Source organism: Schistocerca serialis, chromosome 12, assembly GCF_023864345.2.
Source record: "Schistocerca serialis cubense isolate TAMUIC-IGC-003099 chromosome 12, iqSchSeri2.2, whole genome shotgun sequence".
NCBI classification, from domain to species: Eukaryota; Metazoa; Arthropoda; class Insecta; order Orthoptera; family Acrididae; genus Schistocerca; species Schistocerca serialis.
Window position 1 is genome coordinate 58993659 of NC_064649.1, and position 21942 is coordinate 59015600.

At 46.2% G+C, this 21942-nt stretch overlaps 1 protein-coding gene across 1 annotated transcript in view; it reads left to right on the forward strand.

Moving 5' to 3' along the window:
• The window catches only part of LOC126427931 (basic salivary proline-rich protein 2-like), a gene marked incomplete at its 3' end in the record, with an annotated part of 51684 nt that extends 34664 nt beyond the window's left edge, over positions 1-17020 (forward strand). Inside the window, 4 exon segments of the mRNA XM_050089825.1 lie at positions 5780-6304; positions 8960-9490; positions 9539-9712; positions 16976-17020. Of these exon segments, the coding sequence (XP_049945782.1) occupies positions 5780-6304; positions 8960-9490; positions 9539-9712; positions 16976-17020 (1275 nt within the window).
• Positions 17021-21942: the final 4922 nt, after the last annotated feature.

Consider the following 21942-nt stretch of genomic DNA (forward strand, 5'->3'; position numbering starts at 1 on the left):
TTGCCGGCGGGGTCAGGGATTTTCTCTGCTTCGTGATGACTGGGTGTTGTGTTATGTCCTTAGGTTAGTTAGGTTTAAGTAGTTCTAAGTTCTATGAGACTGATGACCATAGATGTTAAATCCCATAGTGCTCAGAACCATTTGAACGATTTTTTGTTGACAAACTTTCACATAAACATATCCGTATCTCTCATCCATGGCCAGTTCCGGACTGCCGCTCGCAGAGGTGGCAGCACTGTGTACTAAATTCCTCACTCTGTATTACACAAGATCTCATATAAATTTAATCATGTATTCTAGGTAAATGCACTATACAAGTGCTAGAACTAAAATTTCGCTGTCAACTGCCGGTCTTTGTTTGCAGTTTTAATAGCTAACTGCGTTTATCGAGGTTCGCTTTTCACTAACTTGTAAGGAATAGCGGGCAATGTTGCGATATTTCTGACACATTTGATCGTATATTAATAAGATACCGCGGATCAAACAAGTGTCCTGCCAGCGGGAGATGAGGTCCGACAAGCTAGGCTTTCTACTTATTACGTTTTCGTTGTGGCCTAACGTCAGTATGATAAGATAACAGTGTGCAAGTTAATTGCGAAAAACTCATTTTACAAGGAACTGAAAATGATTAACTGTAACAAATTTTATGCACCCAATTATTGGACTCTTGGCCGACTACTGTGGCCTTGACTATGAACAACCATTGTACGTCCCTTCCAGTTCAACTGAGCGCTTGTTTGTATCAACAGTGTGTGTTACTTCCATGTTCTCGCCACAAGAACTTCGTGTTTTTGTTAAAATTGATATTTCGCCTAAGCAGCCAAAAAACAATTGCTCTTCAAGAACACACAGATCTGTGACTATAAGAGACTTTGCCTCTGTTGTTGGTATGGGGAAAACCTGGACTTCTCAGAGCATATAGTGATACGGGCTCATTGTGTCCAAAGAGAAAAGACAGATGTGTACGGAAACGAAAAACTAACCCCAAAACTGACAAAACCCTATATAGAAACAGTAGAATTCATCCTCACAAGTAAGGACCTTCAGAGAGATTTAATGGCTACTGGGGGTCAAACTGGCCCTTCAAAGGTATGGTATAATTCACGAAAGCGGTTGTTAACACCTGACATGAAAAAAGATGGTTAGTATGGACCAAAATATAGAAATATTGGACTTTTCAGTAACAGGAAACGTGTAATTTTCAATGATGAGTCACATTTTATTGTTCAGGGTTACAGAGCAGTGCTTGTCAGGCCAAGCACTTATGAGGCAATTAGAGTTGAGCTTCTTGAACAGACTGTAAAATACCCTTCCCAAAACATGCTTTAACGTTTTTTCACTGCTTGTGAACCTGTGCCTCTTGCTCCAGTTGCTAGCATGATGATTTACACTAAATGTATGGAAATTCTTATTTGGAGGTTTGTGCCATTCGTACAGACCGTTGCTGATGGTTGAGCAACGTTTCACCATGATTTGGCCCCGTATCACACTTCTAAAGACGTCAAGACGTTTAGTAGAGAAAATAATATTATGTACTTCAGTGGCCTAGTAGTTCATCAGACTTAAATTCTATGGACAATTTATGAAGTATTGCGTAGAGGCGTCTTGATAAAATTGACTCTTCAGCAAAACAATGCATGTTAGTAAATGTGGTCAAATTGTGGTTACATGATGACAGGCTATGAAACATTTGCTTTAGGCTGGTCGGATCTATGCTACGACGTTTTCGGAAGCTCATTAAAAGCACATGGAGGACACATATAGTTTTTAATATTTACTGAGCAACTAACTGTATTATACATACAGTAGTAAGTGTGCACAGTTAAAGTTTATTCGTCTTGTCCCAATTAGTTTGGACACCGCTGTATTCTACATTCGTGTAATGTGTAACAGGTGTTTATTTGGTTTGTGTTGTGCTGTTTTCTTGTGTGTTTACGAGAGGCAGACGGAGTCGCTGTCTGCGTTGGTTTTGTCATTTTGAGTTCTCAGCAGTGTTACTCTGCGTGGGCAAGTTGATGTGTACTCCTTGCGTAGTGCGGTCGATAATTTCTCACCAGGTGTGTTGAGATCGGCCTATTTGTTTCAGAATCTTGGGGTCTCATGTGACTGTGTCTCAGCTGCCTGCACCACACACTCCACAAGGCAGTGTGTTCCGGGATCGAGCGAGGTGGGGCAGTGGTTATCACAATGGATTCACATTTGGGAGAACGACGGCTCAAATCCGTGTCCAGCCATAGAGATTTTTGTTTTCCGTGATCTTCCTAAATCACTGCAGGTAACTGCCTGGATGGTCCCTTTGAAAGGGAACGGCCGATTTCCTGCTCCAACCTTGACACAATCCGAGCTAGTGCTCCGTCTCCGACGACCTCGATGTCGACGGGACGTTAAACGCAATCTTATGCTTTTTTTTAGTGTATTCTGGTCACGCAAGTCCACCAAATGTGCAATCGATCTCTTGACGGAGATCCATGAATGTAAAATAGGTGAAATACGGAACTACTCACCAAGTACCACCGGTGCCTTTGTGTGTGATGCAGCTAGCAAGTGGCTGAACGTACAGTACAACCTTATTACGTGCTGACGACACTGTTTGTGACGGGATATTTGTGACGACGTTAATGTATCCATTTTGTACTTTATTGCTGCATTTTGATTTAAATCACAATCTCTTTTACGTGTACTGCTCCGCAGTGTAACACATTTGATACAGTATCAACTAAACTAAAATATTTTTTACTTCATGTTACGTAACGTACAGGATCTTGAATAACTTCAGAGCTATATCCAGCCTCTAAAAACCAAAAAAGATATGCCAGCCTATAAAAAGATGAGGAAGTGACGCAAAATTTCACGCTTTAGTGGTTATGTTGCCTTTATTTCATTGATTAAAAATTGAAGACATCAACTACAAAATGGGCAATAGGAGCCCGCTTCTGGGTCCTTCTCAGTGGCAAGTTCCTGGACCCACTTGGGCCAGAATACGTGCAATGATTTGTTTGGGAAGACACTCACAACGCAGTTGTTGGGCCGAAACTTTGTAACCGGGTTTCGATATGGTGGATATTGGCACTGCGATCGATTTGACGTCAGAACTAGCCCCACAGATGTTCTTTTGCGGACAGATCGAGCGATTGTGGTGGCCAAGGGAGCATCTGAACATCACCCAGGATGGACGTAGCGTCGTGAGCCTTCTGAGGGTGAGCGTTGTCCTGTTGACGAGGATGGCGTCTCGTGAGAGGGCGCTGGATGTCTGTGAAGTAATGTTGTGCCGTGAGCTTCCTTAATCACTGCCATAGGTGACTTGATGTAGTCAGTGACTGCGCCCTACGTCCTGGCTCTAGAGGTAACACCAGTGTAGATCTGCAAAACAACTGGCATACTTCGCCCCGTCCCCTTGGTACCCACATACTCTTAGACGGTGAACATCCAATGCAGTGCAGGAACCAGACGTTACTCGACCAAGTATTACACCACAATAAAGCCAGCAGCCGACGTTGTCGTGATGACAGAGTGTTGTGTGCTGTCCTTAGGTTAGTTAGGTTTAAGTAGTTCTAAGTTCTACGGGACTGATGACCATAGCTGTTAAGTCCCATAGTGCTCAGAGCCATTTGAACCATTTTTTTTGAAGCCGACGTTGTTGTGTCAACGGTCGCATACTTATTCGTTGGTGATCCACAGCTCTGCTTCAGCTGGTCTCCGAGCAATGATTCGGGATGCCAGTAAGTCCATTATTTGTTGCTAGATGGAAGGCGCAGATGAAGAACTTACGATGTGCTAGGAGCACAGTATGGTAGACCCTCATAGTGAAGCTCTTACGCTACAGAGTTGGGGCTCTGTTGCCTGTGCAACACCACATTGAGGTGAGTCCTCGTGGAGATCCTTTGTCCTCTTTTTTTCTGTAAATCGCAGCAGTATTATACTTATAAATCTATTACAAGATACATCAGCTTTAAAATAGGAAAATATAAAAGAGAAAAGTGATTTAAGAACAACTATAAAGGATGATAGGATAGATTCAGTAGCAGATATCCATTCACCTGCGGCGCCGAAGTAGAATGTCACGTAATGTGATGTTGAGCCTAACATCTCTGTGCAGTGCCTCACAAGGTTTCTTTATGTTCCCAATCCAGTTGGGCCACAGACACAATCAGACACCACACATGCCTGGATTTTTGCAAAATACGCGTATAACCACCCAGCCAATTGCAGACCCACAATTACGTCTCTTTGGAACTCTGTCAGTTACTGGTTACGTCATCTCACACGAGCACGAGGCATTCTTTCTGACCCTTCACAAAGTTCGATAACGATCTAATGCTTTGAACTACCGTTATCCACACTGACCTGATACATAGGGAAGTTGGTCACAGAGTTCATGCACGCTGATCACTGCTGCAACTCTGAACTATTTACAGACCAGCGCCGGTATGTACTTGCGTTTGCCAAGATGCGTCTACGTCGAACCTTATTTCCTAGATCCTTACCGTTTCTTGGCAGTGTTTATGAAAATGCAAGAGTTACCAATGCCTGAGTTTGGCTTTGAGACAGTTTCTCAGTTCCGTCTGTGAAAGTTCTATCCAAAAACACAGAACAAAGTTTATGCGATTCACAACGACCCATCCTTAGTTTAACTGACTTGTATGGCAACAGGGAGGGCGTTTGACTGCAAAGTAGGCAATGAAATAAATTTTTTTAGAGGACGAAAATCTCCCCTATGACGAGAAAAACACAAGGAAAGGGAGAGAGAGTATGCAACTGGAAGAGTTACAAAAAATATTGAAGCAAATTGATGTTAACAAACGACCAACAATAATTGTGTAAAGGCTAATCATCTGATATGATTAGGTGTGTGTGTGTGTGTGTGTGTGTGTGTGTGTGTGTGTGTGTGTGTGTGTGTGTGTGTTTGTGCCGGCATGAATATTGGTTATCACATTATTTTTATAACTGAACATGACCTACCCTACTGGTTTAGTAAGCGTGAAGCGTCCCCTTAGAAAAATTATAAATGACTGTGCTTAAACAGATACACAATATTTTTAGCGCAACGCAATCGGACTTTCAATAATCCCTACAAAAGAATGGCCCTGACTAACATTAACCTATACCTTTCACAAATCACTTACCTCACAAAAATCTTCGTTACTCGAACTACTGCAATACAGCGAGCGCCAATACTGCCAGCTAAATAAAAGATTCAAACTACTGAAGGCACTAACTACTGATAGGCATAGTTAGCAAATGAAAGATTTTGATAGAGAACAAACTGTATTTACCTTAATAGTGTTCAAAAGTCATAATACATATATCAGTTCATGACATCCAGTCTTACAAATTCACTGTCTCTGATGGACACACATCCAGATCATCCGCTCTCAAAATTCCGCCATCTCTCTCCCCACATCCACCACTGATGGTGGCTCACCTCCAACTGCGCAATGCTACGCGCTGTTAACAGCCAACTGCCCAACACTACAATGGCAGACAACAATGCGAACTAGCCACAGACTGCACACAGCACAGCCAGTGATTTTCATACAGAGCGCTACGTGGCGTTACCAATAAGAAAACCTAAACAGCCTACTTACAAGCGTCCTGCAAGAACATCAAGTCTCTCGTTCTTTCACTAGCCAGAAGAAGTTAACCACTGCTGTTAATACTTGGGCCGCTCTGATCAAACCCATCTCCCGCGACTGGTGTCTCGAGCGAGAAGTGCAGCAGTCGGCCTCTTGCTCGCCTCCGGTGTTGCCAGAAAGTCAGCAAGCTCCCCGCTGTGTTGCAGGTGATAGTCCAGGCGACGCCGCCCCCACCGTCCGGGCCCCCGCCGCCCCCGCAGCAGCAGCAGCAGCCGCCGCCCCCGCAGCAGGCGCAGGCGCCGCCGCCCAGCAGGACCGCCGCGACGCCCGGCAGCCCCCCGGCGCCGCCCCCGCAGGCTCCCACGACCGGCGGCGGCCCGACGAGCGCCACCTCGACGAGCAGCGGCAGCGCCAGCGGCAGCAGCACGCCCGCCGCCTCCGCCGGCGCGCCCCCGGGCGCCCTCGCGCCGCCCCCGCAGCCGCAGCAGACGCCGCCCCCGCAGCAGGCGCCGCCGCCGCCGCACAGCGACGCCAGCGTCGAGGCCACGCCCGCCAACACCGGCAGCACGACGACGTCGGCCGGCCCGCTGCACATCCCGGCCAAGCGGCTGACGTACGCCGACTGCCCGCCAGACGTGGGCCTCGGCGGCGCCGCGCCGCCCGGGCTCGCCGGCGGCAACGGCGCGGGCGCCGCGGCGCTCGCCGGCGCTGGCGTCATCCGCCACTCGCAGGTCAGTCGCCCCTCGTCCGGGCCTTCCCAATGTCGACCCCGCATCCGATGCAGGAAGAGTCCTTTGATGCTAGTCTGAACCACTCATTGTTTGGACCATCAGGACCCCAAACTGAGGGAGACCCACGTCTGGGCCATTCGGATCCTGTGGGTGCTCCTTTCATTTGATCATTACTCGGATGGGACAACGAACTCAGCTCTTCATCTAGACCTTTCAGAACATGCGGAATCACCTATCACTTGCACCATTCAGACTGCAAACTCAAACAGACTCGCATCTGGGCCATTCAGAACCGATGCGCTAAACTCTGAAGCGTCCATCATTTCGAATATCTGCACTCCAGGATAAAACAGATCGTCATTATGGCTATTGACCTTGCTGTGAATCAGTCGTCACTTCGACTGTTTGGACTCTGCATAAAAACAGTCCTTGAACTGAGCTGTGCAAAACCTGTTGATGAACATCTGATTTGCCCATCACTTGTGTTATCTGAACTTCAAATAGAAACAACTCTTCATCTGCACCATCCAGAAATCGTAGAAGCTGCTCAGGCTACAACCCTTCAGATCAGCTGTGCAGAACCTGTGGATGCTCCTGCGATTAACTCATCGTCTAGACAATCTGAACTCCAAATGGAAACAATTCTTTCCCTGAGGCATTCAGAAATTGTCTATTCTGTTCAAAAGCACCCAATTACTTCGACTACTTGGTCTCAAAATAGGTACAGTTCCTCATCTGACACATTACATTGACTGTCGTGACTCCAAATAGGTAAACTCTCCATCTGGCTCTTTAGAACTTGTAGGTACTGCTCTGAATTTCCCATTATTTGGACTACTTATACTCCAAACACACCCATCCTCTGAGCCTCTCACTAGCCTCAACCTCACATCACTTGCACTATCCGGAATCTAAATACATACAGAGACTCAGTTTGTCTGTTGAGAACATGTGGATGCTACTGTGAATTTTCCTATCACCTCATCCATTTGACTCTTTACTGTCCTATTACTTACGCTGTTTGGTCCAAAAAGTGAAACTATTCCATGTAATATACAGGGTGTTTAAAAGAAGTGTCGCATGTCCCTAAACGAGGTAGTATTGGTCAAAACTAGAAGACAATTTCCTATAATTACGTGCCTGGAAGCCAATACCCTTGTACATATAGATTGTTTTACTTGTGACGAGTAATGTTTAGTATTCGGTGATGTAGGCAGGATACAGAACGGATGAGATAGCAGATTACTACGATACGTACGTGCAGGCAGACTCAAATCCTCGAGCAATCATGGATATGAAGCATCAGGAGCCCTTAAGTATAAATTTATGTGAGGAAATTAATGACAACGCTTTACCAGACAGATGAACAGGAGCTACATACCATGGTTAATGTGGAATGAAACACCAGCGCTATTGGAGTACGTTACCCTTGCACAAAGACAACCACTGTAGTTTATGCACGACGGGGTACCACCCCATTTTGTGTGTATCATATGACAGTCCCTTATTGCAACATTTTACGTTCAATGGACTGCTCAGTGAGATCCGACAGCATGGCCTCCCCATTGCATCCGCTGCATTTCTGGCTATGAGGCCATTTAAAGGCGTTGGTGCATGCCCAATCCACCGACTATGCACAGAAGCGCTGAAAGGTGCGCCAGGATGCGTGCAGCGCCGCCTATAGGGTCTGCTTCTACGTGTTAACCGATTCGCTCGACACCATGACGCTTGGGATAATGCCACTGCGCCATTCCAAACCACTGTAAGAATGCCACATCTTCCCAATCGCTGCCACACCGCCGACGATGGCCATTCGGGGTGGTACAGAAACGCTGAACACAATGCTCCGCCATTCATCAGCAGTCGTTGCTTTCCGATCTGAGTACCACTCTAAACTCAGCTGTCTGTAGGGTGGTGTTGACGGCAGCCTGCGGAATGGACGGTAATTCCCTAGTCTGGCTGCTGCCAGTCTCTGAGCAATGGTGCGGGATGACACAGAACGCTGCAGAGTGGCCATTACGGCAGGTGCTGGTCTGCAGGGGCTACGGTTATGATGTATTGTGCTTGGTGTGCAGTACAGTGATTCTCCCTTGTGGTCAAGTGTGGTCGATCTCAACCTTACGTCACGTTACCATGCTCTTACCGACACTGCCGTGTCCTTCTGAATGATCACTCAGTCTAATGCTGTTCATATGATTATATACGCCCACCTGTCGTTGCTGCTATTCGTGCCAAATCGCCAAATTTTGGTGAGAGGTGCTCCATTCATGCAGACCGGGCCTTGCACCACAAACTTTCATGTGTTTGATCCCACGAAGAAGTTCCTGGCTAGCTAACGCTTTGAGACGGATGTGGAAGTGGGATCAGCAGGTCGCGGTTGGCCACGTTCAACTTAACGGACTTCTACGAATAGGGCATACTGAAACTGGTATCACGATAGGAGAAATCGGTTGGGAAGGGTGGTAGAGAACTAGGTAAAAAAGATGTAAATTCATTTGTAACATATTTTGGTTTGCTACGTATTAAACTTTTTGGTAGTAAAATTATTGTACGTCACTTTGGGTCTTCCTCGTATGTTCTTTATTCCTGGACGACCCTCGTTTATCCCTTCGTACCTTGTCTGGTGTGCACGGTTGCGAGGGCGCTGGCTGACAGAGCGCTGTGTCGCAGGGCTCCGGAGGAGGCGCGGGGGGCCAGCCGTGGTCGGCGTACGACTCGTTCGAGCAGCACTACCCACCGCCCCCGCCCACCTACTATAACCTGGCAGCGGAGCCCGGCGCGGGCAGCGGCGGAGGCGGCGCGGGTTCCGGGGGCGGCGGCGGCGCGGGCAGCGTCCGCTCCTCCAAGTCTTCGTCGTCCACTTCCTCCACCTCGATGGCGGCCAACGCAGTAGCGGCGGCCGCGGCACTCAGCTTCTGGTCGCCGGCCAACGTGGCGTCGTCGGGCGCCGGGGGCGGCAGCGCGGGAGGCGGGGGTGGCGGCGGCGGGGGCGGCGGCGGCGCGGGCAGCGGCGGCAGCGGCACCAACTCCGGCGGCGGCAACACGCCCGAGTACAAGTACTCGGCGGCGGTGGGGGCGGGCTCCGGGGGCGGCGCGCAGGACTGCCACCAGGGCTTCTCGCCGCAGTCGTGGTGCAACTACTCGGCGTACGGCTCGCGCCACCACCCGGGGGCGGCGGCGGCGCACGTCGACCCGCACCACCACCACCACCACCACCACCAGTACTCGGCCGAGGACCGCGGCCGCGTCGCCGCCGCGATGGCGGACGCGGGCTTCGCCGCCGCCGCGGCCGCCGCCTCCCACGACGGCTACGGGCTGCGCCAGTACGGCGCGCCGGACCCCGTCCCCACGTCGCCGTACCCGCCCCCAGGTAGGACGCGCTCCGGCGCAACGCGGCTGCCTCCGCCGGTATAAAACACGCAATTTCCAGTCACGGCGAGGAGGTCGTACCAGTGCGTCAGTCAGTTACAGTGCTGTGCAAGTAAGAAGGCGGACGAGTAAGAGAAAGACGGAGAACGCGGTATCGCCAGTGTGGTCTCCGTCTCTGTCCGACGCCACACACTCCAGCTGCTCTGGTGAGAGCTACGTAACTGTAAGCGCGTGCCCTGTTCTCCCGGCAGTGCCTATGCCGCGAATTGGTGCTACGCACATCCTCGATGCGCGTCCTCCACCACGCGCTGCTTTGTGACGTACGCAACCACCATATTGTTCAACCCGCGTTAAGGAGCAACGCACCTGTTGGGCCCTAGTCGCTCACGTCTCAGCGAGTGATACAAAACCCCAACGGCAGCGACTGTCACTGCTCCGCCACGCGAATGCAGTGATCTAGTATTCGCCATACTGGGTCACTGTCGCTGCTTCTGAATTTCCTTGCATAAACTTACCTTCTCCGGAATCTATCGCTGTTACTAGTTGCGTAATACTCATCGTGTTTGATTTATCCCACCCATAATGAACACCATAATGCTCAGTGCTTTCACGATACTTAAACTAAAATGAGAATGAAAGCTGAATGCCATACTTGTCCCCTAAAGAGTACGCTGCAAGCAGACGCGACAGGATGACGCTGTTGGCCACAGCAATCCACCACCTGCCTTCTTACGAGCGCAGCACTGTGTACTGCACGACGGGCGTCACTTTAGGCTTCACTGAGTGATATTAGCAGAGGGATCACCTCACGGTCTGGAGATTGTCATCGCTGAATACTGATCCTGAAGTCTTCATGTCAGCCTTCCTGTGTTAGACTCCTCTCCCTCGGGTAGCAAAACCGGAAACTCCTTATCGGAAGTTATCCAAAAAATTAACAGCAACACCCACACTGAAACCAATGAAGAGGCGTCTCTTAACAGAACACTGTGATGTACTAACTGCTAAAAAAAAAATTGCACCACCTAAATACCTGCGAATGTGTGTGAGCTTAAGTTTAAGGGAGGCGTAGAATGAAGTAACACATCTTACAAAATTTCAAAATGTTTACTGTGAGGAATAAACAATAAAAAAAAGAAAGTCAGTCTCTCCGTAAGTACATTTTTTTGCACACCTTACATTCCGAATCTCATCTTAGTAACCTTCGATACCGTGTTTGTCCACACTGTAAACTATGTGGTAAATATATCCGGACAACCCTGTCTAATACAGACTTGACCACTAAACATCACGAGAGGTCGACCTCCATCATAAAAGAGGGCACGGAGTACTGTGCTGTCAGCAGGTGAAACAGTAACAGCGGAATAGATCGGTCAGGAGAGCTCTGCGGTTCCGATGTGGACTAGTCATTTTATGTCACTTGAGTAGCAAAGCCATCAGGGACATTTAAGTCCTTCTAAAGCAGCCCTTGTCGATAGTGATGTGCTGATGAACTGGGAGCCCTAATGAATAATCACAGGTAACCAAAGACGAGACAGATGTCATGTACTGAAGGACAGGCACGAACGAGATGGTGACTATAAAAAATCGCAAGAAATCAACGGAGGAATCACTCAGAGTCCTTAGAGCAGCTCAGCTAGGACAGTGACACTATGTAGGAAGTTAAAAAGTTAGTGTGCGAGGTCGAGCACCTCCACAAAAACGAGACATTTCTGCAGTCGGTGCTAAGCCGCGCTTCAGGTGGGGTAAAGAGAGACGCCAGTGGACAATGGATGACTGAAAAAGAGTGAACTGAATCAGGTCATACCCTCTCGTAGTCAGATGGGAGAGTTTCAGTTGGACAAACGCCTGGAGAACCTCGCCTGCCATACTTTGTAGTGCCATCAATGAAGTGCTGGGGGAGGTTCTGTCACAGTATGGGGCTGTTTTTTGAAGTTAGGATGTCATTCCTCTACTGCGCTAAAGAAAACGCGGAAGAATATGAACACTTTTTACCGGATTGTGTAGTGCGTACAGCAGAGGAACATTTCGGATACCCTCCTACATCACTGTCATATCTGGTTTCACCTCTTGAGGAAGACTGGGATGCTATTGCTCCATAAACATATAGACACTTCATTGAAAGTATCTCCAGCACATTTCAGGCCATCATAAAAGTGAAAAGTGGACTCCATATTAGTGTCCACTAATAAGTATCCTGATGCCTTTGTTCAGCTACTGTACAGTGCATGGTAGAGGGTACCTTGTACCTCTGCTAGTCACTGCACTTTCTGTTCCGCTCTCATCTGTAGCAAGGGACAAACCACTGCCTTGATGCTTCTCTCATCTTGTGTTGGTGACAGCCGGATCGTTCTACATTCAGTTGCCAATGATGGCTCTCTTAACCTTCTCAACGGTGATTCTCGAAAACAACGTCGACCTCTCTCCAGGGATTCCCGTTGAAGTCCACAGAGGTTTTCCGTAACACTCGTATGTTGATCAAACCTACCGGTACCAAATTTAACTACACGCCTCTGAACTGCTTCGACATCTTCCTTTTATCAGGATTCTTTGGGATCCCAAGCACTCGATCAGTACTAAAGTCAAGGCTTCCGATCAAACAAACACATACTACGTGAGATATAAGGGTGGTTCAGCAACTGAGTAGCAGTGTTTATTAAAAAAAATTGTAAAAAATTTATCATCATCGTGTAATTATTTTTCATGAGCAGGAAGGATGATCGCTACATGGGCGAATAAAAAGTGATTTCTGCCGCTCTTAACAGAGTTTGTCCTAGTGTTCCACACAGTTGCCTGTCACCAGACACCCGGATGCAAGTTTGTTTTTATTCACCGCTCCTTTTAAGGAACGTCGTACGTAAAATATAAAACATTGCGGCTGTAAATGATGTCTTTTGAATCAGCGTAACAAAATTAGCATATTGTCACATTGTCGCGACTACTGGATTGTGTTTATTGCCTTGCGATTTGATGTATGAAATTTTAGTTTCACAACATAACAATAAATCAGCATTTTATGAGTGATAGAAAACTCTCGCTAAATGTGTTGTCTGTTCCAGCTGTTTAACGGGACTTCTACTGTAAGTGAATATAGCGCTCGTTTGCGTGTTACGTACAAGCGAGTAAAGTAACAGCTATTCGCATTTCTTCTGTGGCACCTTTTGTTGGCTTCACCTTGTAGATATTGTTTGTAAAATCGTGGACACCAACAAAGGCTGCTGAGAAACTCTCTCTCAACGCGGGGCTCATGGTACACTATCCTGTCTTGTGGATATTACGTTTAGACTGTAAAGAACGGTAACCAATTTGAGATACGTAAGTGATGACGTAGGCAGGAATAGATTTCAAACAGTTGAGAGTGTGGAGTCGTACAAGATAAACGTGTAAATTGCATTACTGTACGTTAGTACTCTACGTAGCGCCGTCGCTGTGGTCATTGTCGACGGAACCTTGCTCATGCTTCTTTTACAGTCTAAGGGTTTGATCGCACCTCATAATAACATAATTATGCACACAGCTGTCAGCGCTGATATACGGAAGCAGTGAGATTCCCTCTGCCGTGGAACTTGAAACCCATCTGGTTACGAACCCTTCCTACTAATCAATTCCATCTAGAAATCACACTTAAGTGCCTGGCAGAGGGTTCATCGAACCACCTTCACAATAATTCTCTGATATTCGACTCTCGAACAGCGCGAGGAAAAAACGAACACCTATATCTTACCGTGTGAGCTCTGATTTCCCTTACTTTTTTGTCATGATCGTTCCTCCCTATGTGGGTCAGCGTCAACACAATATGTTCACATTTGGACGAGAAAGTTGATGATCGAAATTTCGTGACAAGATTCCGCCGTAACGAAAAACGGCTTTGTTTTAATGATGTTGCGACCTAACATCCCAAAGATGTTCAGGCTCACATGTGATTCCTCTTCGTCGAAATGTCTTGGCTCAAACTCGTCTAGGGGTTGAACCGCACGTGTCGCATTACGCGCCCTAAATTAGACACTTGTGACCCTTTGGTTACAATGTCTGGCTGAGGGCACGTTTGCGAAATATGAAGTTAACATAACATAGAATAACAGTAATAACAATATCGGGAACTAAATGAACGACACAAATAATGTAGGCCACACAATTGCGATTTGGCTAGAATAGTATTTATTCAGAAAGCAAACTAATAGTGAAAGTGGTCGTATTTAGAGTTATTGTTACACTCGAGCGCATATCCATTTGACACAGTTCGATCATTCACAATCTCATCGCGAAATACGAGTTACCTACAGGAAAAGTTCACACCAGGTGCGTGGCTGCTCACCGCTCAGAGACTAAGTCCCGCGATACCACACAACGGAAAATTTTCTGTCGTTTCACTTCCTAGCTGCCTAAAGACGGACTGTCCGCTTTCGCCTTTGTGGCACGCGGCCATGGACGACGGGGTTCGTTTCACAATTCTTGTAGGCTGACTCTTCCGGCCATATATTTAAACGAGAACGCTGTGCTCGTTAACTCGCAATGTCCACCCCAAATCCTGTATCTTGTCCGTGACAAACTCTCCCATATTTTGCGGTAATATAAAACGTGCTTCTCTTCTTTGAACTTTCTCAATGTGCTCCGTCAAACTTAGGAGGCTGTCTATACTGACTTCCATACTTCGATAGTTATACGACGTTTGGCGGAGGGAGATTGTTTCCCGGAGAAAGTTGAAATATTGATGGAAAATTAAGAGTTCAAGTAGCACTAAAAACAGGATGCAACCAAAAGTATTGAGACGCATATTAGAGGATATTAATATGGAATGTGTCCTTCCTTCGCCATTATTACAGCTTGAGGTCTGCTTGGGACGCTTTGAAGAAGGCGTCTGAATGTCTGTGGAGGAATGACGGTCCACTCTCCGTCAACAGCCGAAACCAGATGAGGTAACTGAGTGATACTGGACGCTGGGCTGTGGAGCGAAGTCGGACTTGTAAATCGTCTCATGGTGTTTCGTTGGGTTGAAGTTGGGATTGTGGGGAGGAAACTCCATTTCAGGAATTTTATTGTCCACAAACCATTGCCTCACAGCCGCTGCTTTATGATAGGATGCGTTGTCATGGTGATACAAAAAAATATTGTCTCAGAATTGTTCCTGTACTGTATGCAGTATACAGTGTTGCACCGTGCTTTTGATACAATCAGAGGAGGAGATTTTACTCTTTGCCACCCTCAGATAGTTATAGTACTCTGAGTGGATCACTATGAAAGGAGGACGAGGAAAGCACTGAAACACTGATAATGATTAGTGAGAAGAACAAACATATTTGTTGACGAGTACTCAGTTTTTTACAAATCTGCTCAGGCAACAGATCTTGAAGTTCAACAACTATTGCGGAAGCTAAAGCTGGATAGTAAACAGTTCTTGTCCCGGTAGAACATTCACTGGAGACGGGCTGGAGTGGACTCGCTAGAAGCAGACGATGCTGCACGAAGTACACGATTGGAGGGCTGCGTTCCCGGTAGTCGAAACGACTTTTAACTGCCCCGTCTGCTGCGGCGCCAACGCTGCAGCTTTCTGGTGTGACAATCGCTGGGATATATGCCGTCTCGGGAGTGGGTTGTCGACCAGTCGACGCCTGTGGTGGTGCATGGTGCTGCGTGCTATGTTAACGACCCCGTATTCAGTGCTATAAAATGTGTTCATCTTCTTTTGCATATGGCATTTTCTTAAGCGCAATAGAGGGACCACGACCTGAGCACGAAAAACGCCCCCAAACACCCGCCTACCGTAACACAGCCCCCTCTGTACTTCACTGTTGGCACTGCACATGATAGCAGGTAACGTTCTCCAGGCATTTGTCAAACTGGATTGCCGCAGTGTATAGCGAGATTCATCGCTCCAAATTACTCGCTTCCAGTCTTCCACTATCCACACCACTTGAAGCATCACTTACGATTATGCACAGAAATACACAGGATATGCGGACCTGCTCGCCCACTATACCGCATTCTTGTACTCCCTACGCACAGTCATTGTGCTCGCTGGACTACTAGCAGCACTTCAGAAATCATGAGCAAGTTTCATACGAGTTTTTCCACCACCCTCCCCAGCGCTCGACGGTCCCTGACGGTCCGTACACGAGCTCTGCCTTGTCTCGGTATGGCTGTGGCTGTTCCTCCACGTTTGCGGTTCTGAATCACAAATGCAAACAATTTAGATTAGGCTTCATCGTGACTGTTATTGGTAGTAAATGAAACAACAAGTTTACTGTTACTAGTCGCTGTTTATTTATCTCCAAGACGCGTTTCAAAGGCTTTAAACCTCCGTCATCAGGTGAATTTACATTAGTTAGTATGACGTGTTGTGTGTGTGTGTGTGTGTGTGTGTGTGTGTGTGTGTGTTGTGTTACGGATTTTTTTTTTCTTTTGGCCACAAGTTCCTCCAAAAAAAAAACCATAACACACACACATGTGTAATACTAAAAAAATGTAAGTCCACCTGATGACGGAAGTTTAAACCTTTGAAACGCGTCGTGGAGGTACATAAACAGTGACTGGTAACAGTAAACTTGTTGTTTCACTTAACGTGACAATCCTGATCAGTGGACTTCGGCAGCTTCAGAAGTGTTGAATTATCCCTGATGGATTTGTTACTCAGGTGACATCCAGTGACTAGCCCACGTTCCAAGTCACTGATGTCTCCTAACGAACCCTCTCAGCTGGGCTGCTTTTCTACTGGCAACACAGTACTGCCCGGCTACTTTTGTACGGTCTAGAGTGCGCCTCCTGACATCTAGCAGTCAATTCCTTATTACATGGGAGTATCGGGATACTTTTGATCAGATAGCGTAAATACATGTGAACAGGCTTTTAAGCTTTTTACATTGTCTATAATATTTACTGTAGACGACCATACAAGCAGACAGTCTTTCTAATCAAGAGAAAAGCTGGCTTTTAATTGCTGTATTCGTTGCTTAATATTTGTTCTAGTTCCATTTCTTAAAAAGTGGAGAATTTTGTTTAAAAATATCGAGAGATAAACAGCAGTAAAAGTTTAAGTTGGTTCTTATAATTTGGCTCTGTAGAGCCACCGTATTAAGAGGTCTAATTAAAAACCCTCATCGAAAACTACGTTACCAGTATAACAGGTATAACGGGAAACCTAGATTGTCATCTGATGGCAGTAAAAATGTTCCGTCGCAAAGGCGCGGCTAACTAACAACAGAACAATAAATGCGAACCCAAGAAGTAAAAGATTGTAATAGGTTGCTGCGGCGATTTAAAAATAGCGCACCGCGCATATAGACTAAAAATAAAACGAGCGCAGTTTCACGTGAGGTCAATTTATAAAGGAAAATCCGACTGCTGTGGACCGAACGGAGAATGTGTTTGCAATAATATTACTCATACTGCGCCCTGTACAACCGATCTTTGTAGGCGTTATAATCGATAGTAGCTACAATTACTATAGACGGGTGCAAATTTCCGGCAAGACAGTCTAACAAAGAAATATCGCCAACTCGACGTCAGATTTTAAGGAGAAGTTATCAGCTCCAGCAATTGGTCCCGCGCAAAACTACAGCTTTAAAATTCCGGGCGCACCGTTTGTTTGTCATTCACCTACCGTAACCACATATTTCCTGAGAGCCAAGTACTGCACAGCGGAATGACATGCATACGAGGGATCTTGAAGGCCAAGGAAGAGGAGACGGCCGGCCGCTGTGGCCGAGCAGTTATAGGCGCTTCAGTCAGGAACAGCGTTGCTGCTACGGTCGCAGGTTCGAATCCTGCCTCGGGCATGCATGTGTGTGATGTCTTTAGGATAGTTAGGTTTAAGTAGTTCTAAGTCTAGGGTACTGATGACCTCAGATTTTAAGTGCCATAGTGCTTAGAGCCATTTGAACCATTTTTTTTAAGAGGAGACGGTAGGTCGACAGATCTTTCAAACCTGTCATGAAATCTTGTTCGAGAACACGTGTCTTTCTACGAGGAAAATAGGTAAGTAATGTGAGTACGGTGCATAATACAGGGTTTTCATTAATAATCTTTACAACTTAGGCCAAGACTTGCAAGTGAACCTTTAAAACTATACTAGATATTGACAAATGGTTATCAACATGTGATACGATGTTTCGCAAAGTTTTGGTTCCTCATTCGTACACATCGATGTGTGTACCCTTAGCAGTCGGAATTCAATTTCTCTCCACGAACTAACTACTCACGATCTCCATGGTTACATGTTTAAAGGCAATGAGAATGCAAGTCCTTGGATCGGTACACCGCATCCTTTACAAAGCTCCACAGGAAGAAGTCTACTGGTGTGAGATCAGTGGCCATGGAAGTGGACCATCTGTTACAGCATCCACATTTTATTATGTTTTAAGGTTCAAGTCTGCATCTAAGTTGCGTCGCACGGAAGGTAAAAAAAGCTTTTTGAGTTATTTTTCACATGTTGGTAATCATTTGCTGATATATGGCGTAGTTTTAATGTTATTGGAATCCTAAGTTGGCCGGCCGTTGGCCGAGCGGTTCAAGGCGCTACAGTCTGGAACCGGCGACCGCTACGGTCGCAGGTTCGAATCCTGCCTCGGGCATGGACGTGTGTGATGTGTCCTTAGGTTACTTAGGTGTAAGTAGTTCTAAGTTCTATGGGACTGATGACCTCAGAAGTTAAGTCCCATAGTGGTCAGAGCCATTTGAACCATTTTGAATCCTAAGTTGTAAATGTAATTTATGGACACCCTGTACGTCAACTGCACGAACGTATATGTTCAGTATTAGTTAACAATAGCCAACGGCCTTGCCGCAGTGGTAACTGCAGTTCCCGTCAAATCACTGAAGTTAAGCGCCGTCGGGCTTGGCTAGCACTTGGATGGGCGACCGTCTGGGTCTGCCGAGCGCTGTTGTCAACCGGGTTGTAGTAAGTCCTTGTGAGGACAATGGAGGAGCTACTTGACTGAGAAGTAGCGGCACAGGTCTCGAAAACTGACAACGGCCGGGAGAGAGCTGTGCAGATCACATACCCCTCCGTATCCGCAACCAGTGATACCCCCAATATGAGAACGACACGGCGGTCGGTCGGTGCCGTTGGGTATTCCGAGGCCTGTTCACATTGAGTTTTAATTCATTATTCAACAATATTCTGGTGCTGATATTCTGCAGCTATATATAAGCCTCATAAGCAAAATGAGTAAACCTAATTATTATAACCCAATTATTATGAAATAACGTTAATTATTTTCGTTTTACAATTTTATGATGCTTATTATGCTGAAAAACAGAGCACCTCCTACATGTGAAGCGTACTTCAACATTGCGAGCTTTAAAATAGCGCACAACAGGTGTTGATAATGAAATAGCGCGGTGCTACTTCTTTAATGTTATACTCATTCGTTTCGTTCATTTACACTGCATTTATAAATCGCAACACAAAAATGTTCAGCACAAAGACATTTCTGGCATAAGTTAAATGAACAAAACATGCGGCCAGGGCCACAGCAGTATTTCACAAACCTCCTACTCAGTTCGCTGCACAGTACTTGGCGCTCGGACGTTAAAGCGGCTGCAATAGAGCGAAGCTTGTGACAAACAATCGGTGCGCGCTTTGCTTGAAAACTGTGCAGTCGAGAGGTCATAAGTGCGTACTGTGAGAATTATTTCTGAAAGTCTATACTTCTTGTGGACATGGGACAGTGGCTGATAATATCAGTAATTGAAATGGAACATCACAGCCGTATTCTCAAAGTATTTATTATTCAGACGACTAGTTTCAACGTTGCATTTGCGTCGTCTTCAGGTGCTACAGTTAACCAAATAATTACTTCGTAATTGGCTCAACGACCCATACAATAACTAGGTACCGTGAATCGCTGTTCATCAGGAGTGTACAGTCACCACTGAGACCACATGCAATGAGCCGGTGACTGGAACTACTAATTTAATTAATAGTAGGACCTGAAGATAACGCTAATGTAGAGTTGAAACTGGTCGTCTGAATGATAAATACTTTGATATTACGGCTTTGGTGCTCCATTTCATATCTTATGAGAATAATGGCCCATATCTTCGCCCGGTATCGATGCTGAGGCTGATGTCTTGCAAGTGTGCTTTTTTCTCCTTGAATTATGAGGAGGAGTTAGTGATGTTTTCTTGTGACATTAATTCCAAACAGTGACTATTTTACAACGAAATATTAATTGATTCTAGTTCAGAGTATCCACTGACTGGTTATGCAGTGTCTCCTGTTCGATGGTGACTATTCCGCGCCTCCGACGAATCCACATTAGTTTCCCGGGTACCCAGTTTCCAGTAACGCGTTGCTGTGTGCTGAGGTCAACGTTGCTTGCAGATTGTGATAAGATTGTAATGATAATTAAATCGACACCCCAGCTGCAAACAGGCATCATTGGGGGCATGCTGAAAATGCGTGCCCCGACCGAATGCACACGCCATGCCCCAACTCGTACGGGACCTGGTAGATTACTCTGATGCGAGTAATGAGTGTGATGGGCAAACATCTATTAGGCGCACTACGAATGAAGTGGTGTGGACAAGTTGGCGCACTATCCTCTGTGCCCTCAGTGACTCAGATGGATAGAGCATCTGCCATGTAAGCTGGAGATCCCGGGTTCGAGCCCCGGTCGGGGCACACATTTTCAACATGTCCCCAACGCCTGTGTGCAGCTATGGTGTCGATTTAATTATTATTTCATTCTAGAGAAGCTGCACGGTCATCAATGGTATTTGAACTTTTGGGAACAGATGCTACCTTCATATATGTGATAAGATTATTAACAATAGGGTCTTTTCCCATTTGGCGCCCTGCTACGATAGCAACAGTTTACCATTCACTATCTTGCTTCGTACAATAGTTTACCATGAATAAAGAAAAGAAACGTTACTGTATCATTACGTGTTGATAACTTGAGCAAACAGAACGACACACATTAAAGCTATACGCAAACTTATCGAAATAAGTGCTGCATATAACTTGAAAACTTGACGATTTGAGAAGGGGAGAAATCGAGATGGGCTAAGGTGTGAATCGAAGTTTGTGTTAGAGAGCGCACTGGATTAGGGTAGTCTCTGCAACGCTGCTGGCCACAGTGTCAGGGAATGTAGTGGATAACATACCTGGCTGGTAAGGAGGAGACCTGGGTTTAAGGGCTCGCTTTGCCACAATTTTAATTCATTACTTCAGTTTCTAGCCTTCTCGAAGATAAAGCTGAAACTCAGTATATCTCCGTGAAAATGTAATACCATGAGATCGACGAAGAAACTCAATCCATCAAACTAAAGCAGTGACTCCTTTCGCCCAGATTTCCAAACAGACCAACAGGTATGACGAACTTCAGTTTTCTGTACTCTCCATGAGATGCGCAGTGATAACTGCCGATATCCACATGATTTACGGTATCATAGAGGGGTATGATGATGGTATAATGTAAAAGAGAAATCGATTGGAAATAAAGTATGACTTTTAAATATAACTGACGGTGTCATCCCTACTACATAAAAATACAATTGCTGTCTTCTCATGATCTGTCGGAAGATGCACGTACGGAGACTGAGTATTTTAAAGTCTCCTAAACGATTAACTTCTTTCTTCCACATTGTCCAGACTTGTCATACATAAGAGCTGCACTCCACGCATAGCTTTGTTTGCCTCTTAGGACCACTCAGAAAGAAGGTACTGATTGCACGAAAGCGAATATAAGAATAATAAAGGGTATTCACCTAGGTAGGTCTTCAAAGAGACTGGCGCTTCGACAACACTCTCACAACACATACCAAGTGGCAGTTATTGAACTATATCAGAAAAAAAACGTTAATTAGTTGTGAACTATGGCGTGCAGACACTTTATTCAACCTGTAAACGTCACTGTTTCGGACTTAGGTTATGTGATGTGGCACAGACGAATGGCGATATTCTGAATGACCCGCTAAAGTGCCGAAACATCGATGCTGTCGATGACCTCCTGAGTGGCTGTTTTCAGCTCAGCAATGGTTTGGGGGTTATTACTGCACACCTTGTCTTTAATTCAGCCCCACAAAAAGGAGTCGCATGTGTTCAGATCCGGAGAATATAGCGGCCAGTCGAAGCCCATGACAGTGGCCTGTGGGTATCCCAGGGCCAGAATGCGGTCCCCAAAGTGCTCCTTCAGGACATCACTCTCCTGCTTCGATGGTGCCGAGCTCCGTCTTGCATGAACCACATCTTGTCGAAATCAGGGTCACTTTGCATAATGGGGATGAAATCATCTTCCAAAACCTTCACGTTCCGTTCAGTAGTCATCGTG